This window comes from Crocuta crocuta, unplaced genomic scaffold (genome assembly GCF_008692635.1).
Source record: "Crocuta crocuta isolate KB4526 unplaced genomic scaffold, BGI_CrCroc_1.0 scaffold73, whole genome shotgun sequence".
Classification (NCBI taxonomy): Eukaryota; Metazoa; Chordata; class Mammalia; order Carnivora; family Hyaenidae; genus Crocuta; species Crocuta crocuta.
The window spans coordinates 1,562,863-1,571,399 of NW_027529443.1; the positions used below are offsets into that span (position 1 = coordinate 1,562,863).

The 8,537-nt window shown below is 56.3% G+C and overlaps 1 protein-coding gene across 1 annotated transcript in view; it reads right to left on the minus strand.

The window, feature by feature from the left end:
* RABEP2 (rabaptin, RAB GTPase binding effector protein 2) overlaps positions 1-8,537 on the minus strand; it is an 11,091-nt gene that overhangs the window by 1,987 nt on the left and 567 nt on the right. The window contains exons 2-8 of the mRNA XM_077760553.1: positions 8,154-8,363; positions 5,570-5,727; positions 3,267-3,377; positions 2,833-3,180; positions 2,490-2,585; positions 2,297-2,395; positions 532-783 (exon numbers count right to left, since the gene is read on the minus strand). Of these exons, the coding sequence (XP_077616679.1) occupies positions 532-783; positions 2,297-2,395; positions 2,490-2,585; positions 2,833-3,180; positions 3,267-3,377; positions 5,570-5,727; positions 8,154-8,363 (1,274 nt within the window). The remainder of the gene's footprint in view (positions 1-531; positions 784-2,296; positions 2,396-2,489; positions 2,586-2,832; positions 3,181-3,266; positions 3,378-5,569; positions 5,728-8,153; positions 8,364-8,537) is intronic.

Below are 8,537 nucleotides of genomic sequence, written 5' to 3' on the forward strand. Positions count from 1 at the left end.
GCGGAGGGAGGGAACTTAAAAGGGGAAATGACCCCCGTGGCCGGTCACAAGAAGAGTGGACGAACAGAGCCGGCAGTGACCACCTTACAGCGGCCGCACCGCCAGGGCTGGAGGACCCTCAGGCACGGCGCTGAGTGAAAGTTCCCGCACATCACTTAGAGCAGGACCCCCTGCTTGTCACGCTCAGAACACAAAAGTCAGCGCTGCGCTATTTAGACGGCCGCCTACAAATAACAGCAATCACGGTACCAAAAAGAGCAAGCGAACGACAAAGGTCAGGACGGCAGAAACAGAACCAAGGGGCATGGGGCGCACGGAAGGAGACCGAGGCTGTAGTCTCAGCGCGGGCAAAGGTTCCGGTGACCTTCAGGTTTCTAATGAACTCGGTCCACAAGTGCCACGCACCGGTCAACGATGGCAGCTCGTTATAAACCGAGATGACGAGGAACTCAACTTTGCGGATCTCACTTAAAAATAACAAACTGGCCAAATTACTGCTTCCTTTGCGTCAAGCACTCGGCAAACTCATTTTCTCTTGACACCGAGGCTGGGAAGGGGGTCCCGGGGCAATGCTCTGCCATGCCTGGAGGCCAAGGGCCAGCGGGGCGGCCCCCACGCTCCCCTTACCGGCACCAAGCTGGGCAGTGATTCCTCCTGAGCCTCATCCTGCTCCAGGCCCCGGAGGGCTGAAGACGGTGGCTGCTCGGCCCGGAGTCCTTGGTTTTCCTCAGTCAGCCGCTTCACCTCGTGGCTTAGGCACTTGTGTGACGTGGCCAGCTCTGCCTGGGGATGGACAGTTAGTAGGAGGGGATGAGGGAGACAGGGTGCCTGTCGCCAGACCCCGTGAGGCCCAACCCTGACCCCTTCCCCGACAGCCTCCTCTGCTGAGAAATGAAGAAGCACTCTTGATTAGTCCCTTTGACCCCCCCCAAGCACTTTATACACTCTGCTTTTAATTTTCTTTAAAGTCTGATTTATTTATTTTGAGAGAGAGAGAGCATGAACGGGAAGGGGCAGAGAGAGAAAGAGAGACAGGCAGACAGAATCCCAAGCAGGTTCCACGCTGTCAGCGCAGAGCCCACCGGAGGGGGCTCGAACTCACACACCATGAGATCATGACCTGAGCCAAAATCAGGAGTTAGATGCTCAACCGACTGGGCCACCCAGGCGCCTTCTCTATACTCTCCCCTTGAGGGCTTGGAGGTCACAAGTGGCAGGCCACCTCGAGTGTTTTATTTGGTCCATACTTTTTCTTTGTTTTTAAGCTTAATTCAGTTGCCAACTTTGGGGGCGCCTGGGCGGCTCAGCCGGTTAAGTGTCTGATTTCGGCTCAGGTCAGGATCTTGCGACTCATGGGTTTGAGCCCTATGTCAGGGTCTGTGCTGACAGCTTGGAGCCTGGAGCCTGCTTCGTATTCTGTCTCCCTTTCTCTCTGCCCTTTCCCCACTTGCACTCTGCCTCTCTCTCAAAAATAAACATTTTAAAAAATTCTTAAAAACGGAGGCGCCTGGGTGGCTTAGTCGCTTAAGTGTCGGACTTTTGCTTAGGTCATGATCTCGCGGTTCGTGGGTTCAAGTCCCGCGTCGGGCTCTGTGCTGACTGCCAGCTCAGAGCCTGGAGCCTATTTCAGAGTCTGTATCTCCCTCTCTCTCTGACCCTCCCCTGCTCATGCTGTCTCTCTCTCTCTCTCCTAGAAATAAATAAAAATATTTAAAAAAAAAATTCTTAAAAACTAGTTGCCAACTTTAAAAGCTAGGAGACAACACAGGTTTTGGGCTTCTCTTGACAAATCAGAAAACTTGGCAGCATCGAGGCTGGATTTCCATGTGACTCCGGTCACAGGGCCCGGGGCCAGCAGAGCCCCTTGCGGGCCTTTGGGCTTGCCCCACCGCGCCTTCCCGTCTACACTCCCATCTACATTTGGCCCAAGTGAATCATGTACATTTCCCTGTCTGGACTTGAGGACTGTCTGGTTCTGCAAGCCTTGCTTTTAAGCCTCACAACAGTGCAAGCTACGTCCCACTGTCTCCATTTCAAGGAGACGAGGCCGAGGCTCCGAGCTTGTGGGATCAGCTCGGGATCAGAGCCGGCGCGTGGTGGGCCCGGTGTGAATGCAGAACCCATGCTCTGACCACAGTGCCCGGTGCCCTGGAGACCTTTCATGCTCCCGACACCGCCTCCAGGGCGCAGCCTGAGCAGCTGGAGGCAGGGGCGGGGTGGGGGGGGGCAGGACAGGTGTCTGGACCTTTCTGCGTGTCCCTCTGGCCCATCCCTGTGTCCGGCCCCCAGCCCTCACCATCTGCAGCTGAACCCGCTCCTGGGCCTGGCTCACTGTCCCCTGCAGGGTCCGTAGCAGCTGCTCCGAGTTCTGGACCTGGGCCAGGAGCACTTGCATCTGTGGGTGGAAGGAGGTGAGGCTGAGGTCAGGGTCAGGAGGCAGGCGGCCGCCACCGGGGGCCCTGCCGGGGCTGTGGCAGGGCGGGACCCACCTGCTTGGCGCAGTCCTCGTTGCTTCGCCTCAGACCCTCCTGCAGCTCGTCCCGCTCGCGGCTGATGCTCTCCAGGTCCTTCTGCAGCTGCCGTCCCTGCCGCGGAGGCCGGCCTCAGTCTCAGCCTCGGAGGGGAGGCCTGCCCTCCTCACCGGGCCCCTCGGGCCTGCCTTCTACATCTCAGGGGTCAGGGGGTGGCGTCTCTCCACTGGTCGCCCTGCCTCTGTTCCCCGAGGCCCAGTTCTACTTCCGGGGGTGGACATAGGGGGTGCCCAGGGAGCACCTGGGGCAAGGGGGAGGCGGATAGAGCATGCGGGAAGGCCACTCGGCCCCCTCCACTCACCTCGATTTGCAGCTGCTCCCACTGGTTGTCCGGGACAAGCTGGTAACCGGGAGGGGGCAGGTAGATGCCCTCGGGGACCAGGGTGCCCGTGGACACCAGGGAGGCTGTCTCCTCCTGTTCGGGGCTCAGGCCCTGGCGGCTGCGGGGCAGGGACGTGCTGCCGGCCCCGCCACCGAGGGAGAAGGAAGAGATGGAGGCACTGTCGTCACAGTTGTGGGCGAAGGCTTCGGCCGCCGCTCCCCCGTCTCCACTCAGCTCCTCGAGAGGCTCCAGCGGGGGCGACGGGTCCCGGGACAAGGGCAGCAACTCCGCAGAGCCGTGTAAGGAAGGGGGATGCCGGGGCCGCCTCTAGGGGAAGGGGCAGGGAAGAGGCTGGGGGGCCAGGGTCCTGTGGCACCCCCTCTTCCCGCAGCACCCCCCGGGCGTGCCCTCACCTGGATCTCTTGAATCAGCTCCTCTGCCCTGAGCAGTTTCGCCTTCAGCTCCTCGATCTCCTGCTCCATGGGCAGCACGATCTCCCGAAGCTTCTCCGAGTCCTCGTGGGCCTGGAGGAAGAGGGTTGGGCAGCAGCAGGCCTCTCCCGACTACCGGACCCCGAGGGTCTCTTCTGAGCCTCCTCTCCAAGCACGTCGGCCCTACTAACCCTCCCAAGAAGGTGCTGTGCATCCTCATTTTATTTAAAAAAAAAAAATTTTTTTTTAATATTTTTATTTATTTCTAGGAGAGAGAGACACAGCGTGAGCAGGGGAGGGTCAGAGAGAGGGAGTCACAGACTGAAACAGGCTCCAGGCTCTGAGCTGGCAGTCAGCACAGAGCCCGACGCGGGGCTCGAACCCACGAACCGCGAGATCATGACCTAAGCGAAAGTCGGACGCTTAACCGACTAAGCCACCCAGGCACCCCATGTGCATCCCCATTTTAAAGATAAAAACACAGAGGCTCCGAGAGCTCACGCGACTTGCCCAGGTCACACAGCAGGTAAAGAAGCCAAAGTCACGACTATCTTCCTGGTACCTGCTCGCTAGTCATTCTTTCCTTCCCCAGCATCCATTTTTAGTTGTTTCTTTTATCACAGGAGCGTGTATTTGTAGTTGGGCACATGCCCTAAATTCTGCAACCCCATCTGCATTTCTCTGCTTCTCCGTAACTAAGCACGGCCACTCAGCAGGGAGGGAAATGCAAACTTCCAGGGCAACTCCTTAAAAGGGAGAGGGCGTGCTTTTCTTTACTCCTCCCCCTCCTCCTTGATGGTTAGAATGGGGACATGGCGGCTGGGACTCCAGGTCATCTTGGACCATGAGGCAATAAACTACCTACAGCAAGACAGTGACTGAAGAGGAACCTGGGTTCCTGGTGACTTGTCAACCTGTCATCAGTCCTGGAATGTCTACCTGTGGACTCTAAGACAAATAAATTTCTATCTTATTTAAGCCACTGCTGATTTGGGTTTTCAAATTTCATCCTAACTCGTATGTCCTTTACTCCCATCACCCTCACGTTGCTAGCAATTTCTTGTTGGTCTGTTTTCGGCTCTGGGAGCCTCCTGAACCTTTACAGCCAGTGCAATGGCCTCCGGCCACCCCGGCTGAAGGTCACGCAGGCTCCTCTAGCCAAGGACAGCCAAACCTGAACCACTCACAGTGACATTTCTCCTCCTATGGGCGTCAGTTAGGTCCCCTACCCAGCTGTCCAGGACTGAAATCTGCCAGTCACCCATCGTCTTCCAATCTGTGCCCTTTCTACCTCTTGACTCACTCAAAATCCCGTCTCAAGCAAACTCAGCCTAACCCTCCAAATCTCTTATGTGAACAGTTGCAGCGGCCGAGGAAGCCTGCGTGGCCCAAACGAAGCACCTCGGTCGCATCTGAAGTCTTGCAGTACCTGCTCTGCGGATGCCCGTGCACTGGGTGGATGACGGCAGGATGAGGGAGGTGGGCTGGGGCTGAACCGCCGGCCTCTAGGCCCGCCATGCTTCTGCTCACTGCCGCACCAGACCTCTACCCTGCAGAGCCCTCTCCCCCACCGCCCTGTGTAACTGCTCCTGAGCAACATGCACCCACAAGCAGCAGCCTCTGGGGAGGCCGTGGGTCACAAGCCTCCTTTCTTGGACCCAGGCCGGTTACTACATCTTCCCGAGCCACAGTTTCCCGGTGCCTGAAATGAGGTAACAATGTGAATTTGCTTTGAAAGATTGGCACATCAGTTTCCTACCATTGTTAATGACACCAGTAATGGGGGTGGGGGGGCACGGGATATGCCATAAAGAACAAAAACCATACTGCCTAGACAAAAATTTTAGAACCAGATTGCCTAGATTTAAAAATTCCTACTCTGCCCTTTTAGGCACACAACCTGGGGAGATTCACTGAACTCCTCCAAACCTCACCTTACTCATCTGTGAAATGGGTTTAATTAATGGACCTCTCTTTCAGGGGAAAGATGGGGTCTGGTGAGCAGTGATCATAGTGCCTTGTGTACAAAAACTGTCCTGAAACCTTAGCCGCCTTCCCCCTACACGATCTCCTTCATCTTGGAAGGAACCAAACCTAGCCAACCTTCCAGGAAGTGGCAGGCCCAGGACCTTGCCAAGTACGGAGTCAGTAGTATATGCCACGCCCAGAATCCTGACTGGGTGCCCTGCTCCCCAACGATCTGCCCAACAATCCCTTTGCCCCATGGCCACCTTGACTGCCTCAACATCTTTCCAAATCATGCGGTCGGGAGAGGTCACCCCAACCTTTTCCATCTGCTTCTCCAAGGAGTCCAGGGGGTGAGCCCGGGATAGCAGCTGCTTCAGGCGTCCCAGCTCCCGCTCCTTCTCCTCACAGTCCTGCTGCTGCTGCTGCCGCTCCTGCTTCAGAGAAGTGATCTGGGCTTCATAGCTGCTGATGGAGTCTGGAGAGGCAGGAAGGGCAGCGGAGAGGGAGGGTCAGCACGCTGGGCCTCCCTGTGGGTGAGGAGGGGGCACACTCTCACCGCCGCACCCTGTGAGGCAATTCACCAGAGCAATGGAGACTGTGGGCTCAGTGGACAGATGGCCCCGGGGCCATCAGCCTCTGCGTCAGCATCCTCTGCTGCATAATGGGGATGCTGACGATTACCCCACTGGGTTGTTATCAAATGAGAGGACATCTGGAAGGTGTTCAGCCCTCCTCCTGGTGCCTAATAAATGCTGAAGACATAATATCTATTCCTGTTAATAAGTACCAATAACAATCAGTCTCCAATGGTAGTAGAACATTTTTGCTCTGGACCAGAGCTGGGCTCCAGAACCAGAGAAATGAATTAATCACAAATCCAGACACTGGAAGCCCACATTCCGATGGGGAAGGCGGCTGCGGAAATAGTGACCAAGCAGCAGAAGAACATCCCCACGAGGCCCATTCCCGGGCCTGCGGACCCTAGAGAGGGGAGCATTTCACTCCGCCTGCCTGGCCACGGGAGGACACCAGCGGGGGGCGGAGAGAAGAACATGTTAAGTCCCAGCACCAGTACAAGCAGGGGCTCAGAGGCGGGAAAGTAGATGGTGTATTGGGGGCACAGTGGGCATGCCGCAAGAGCTGGTGTGAAGGCCCCCCCGGAAAGGTGCTGGAAAGAGGGGGGGCATGGTGGCAGGGGATGGCTCTTGAGACCGTGCATGCCATGCCAAGGAGTTTGGATTTATCCTACAGGTCAGTGGGAAGTGGAGGTGATGCTGGGAGGAATAGGGCCACTTCTTTTTCTTTCTAATGTTTATTTATTTTCGAGAGACAGAGTGTCAGCGGTGGAGGAGCAGAGAGAGAGAGGGAGACACAGAATCCAAAGCAGGCTCCAGGCTCCAAGCTGTCAGCACAGAGCCTGACATGGGGTTTAAACCCACAAATCATGAGATTCTGACCTGAGCCGAAGTCGGACGCCCAACCGACTGAGCCACCCAGAGGCCCTGGAAGTTTGTTTTATTTTTTTAAATGTTTTTTATTTATTTCTAGGAGAGAGAGAGAGAGAGAGACAGCGTGAGCAGGGGAGGTTCAGAGAGAGAGGGAGTCACAGACTGAAACAGGCTCCAGGCTCTGAGCTGGCAGTCAGCACAGAGCCGGACGTGGGGCTTGAACCCACGAACCGTGAGATCATGACCTAAGTGAAAGTCGGACGCTTAACCAACTAAGCCACCTGGAAGTTTGTTTTAAAATAAACGTATGCATGGTGCCTGGGTGGCTCAATCGGTTAAGCATCCGATTCCTGATTTCGCCTCTCAGGTTATGATCTCACATTTTGTGAATTCAAGCCCGTTTCATGAATTCAAACCCCGCGCTGAGCTCTGCACTGACAGTGCAGAGCCTGCTTGCAATCCTCTCTCTCCCTCTCCCTCTCTCTGTCCTTCCCCTGCTTGTGCGTTCTCTCTCTCTCAAAAAATTAACAAATAAACATAAAATAAATAAATACACGCAAGTTTTTATAAAACGGGTCTATCTGGAGAACAAATACGAAGTAGGTGACAGGATCGGTGGTGTGAGGAGACAACCATGGAGCACCGGGGGTTATGTGGATGCCTGAAATGCGGGAAAATACAGCCCCAGAGAAGTCTGGAGCCAGCAGTGGTAGTTAGGAAAGGAAATGACATGGTGAGATGGGAAGTTTAGGAAGTTTACTGTGGAAGCCAATGTCAAGGGCAGACTACAGAGTCAGACCTGTGAGAAGGCTGGGGCACCACCCAGGGGGACTGTCAAGAGCTTCACTCTAGCAGGGGCCACAGAGGCAGCGGGGTGAGACAGGGCTGGAAGCTATTTTGTAGGCTCTGGACTCAGACTAGAGGAGAAGGGGGGAAACAAGAACAGAGGCTGGGGAGATCTGGGGCCCAGTGAGCCGGTGCATCTCAAGTACAGAGAATGGAGGGGAGGGAGGGAAGTCCGAACATGTGTGAGGCAGTGCAAACGTAGGGGTGCCTGCGGAAGGAAGGAAACCAGAGTGTTAGACTCGCAGAGAATGGCCCCAGAGGGGAGCCCAAAGCCCAGAGGCTTACATGAGGCTGGTTCCAGGAACTGAAAAGTTGCTCATCTTCAGGGTTGATCAGTCATCGGTGATGGACGAGAAATGACACCAGGCAAGGGGACGCGTAGAAGCGCGGAGGTAAACTTAGTGGAACTCAAAGAGCCGCTGCTAGCGCTGGCAGGACCTCTATGCAAATTTTGGGGCCACCCTTCCTCTGGGCCCTTAGGCCTGCCTTGTGCTAGGCAGCCCTGCGAACCTACCCCACAGCCTATCTGTGACCCCTGACCCCTTTCTTCTCATGCATTTCCCTCTTAGGGGACCGTCAGGGAGTCTGGGAAGAGTCCCTGCCTCACCTTTCAGGATGGCCTGCAGAGAAGCCACCTCCTCTTGGCATTGCCGCCGCACTGCAGCCACAGCCTCGGCCTTCGTGCTCTCGCTCACCTCCGCCACAGCCTTCATGGTCTCCATTTCCGCCAGGGCGCCTGCCAGCTCAGCCCGAAGTCGGCCAAGCTCCTCTGACTCGGCCTCAACCTTCGCCCCCTCCTGGGGCTGGGGGTCCAGCGCTGTGAAGGACAGGGATCAGCTTCTTTCCCCATCACTCCAGCGTTCCCCAGACCCCGGACTACCGAATCTGCGAGTCCTGCAACCTAGTACTGCTACCGCGATCCTCGCACCTTCGCCTGGCCCCGCCCCGCTCCTGGCCCCGCCTCCCCCCCGCCTCCTTCTCCCCTTTTTGT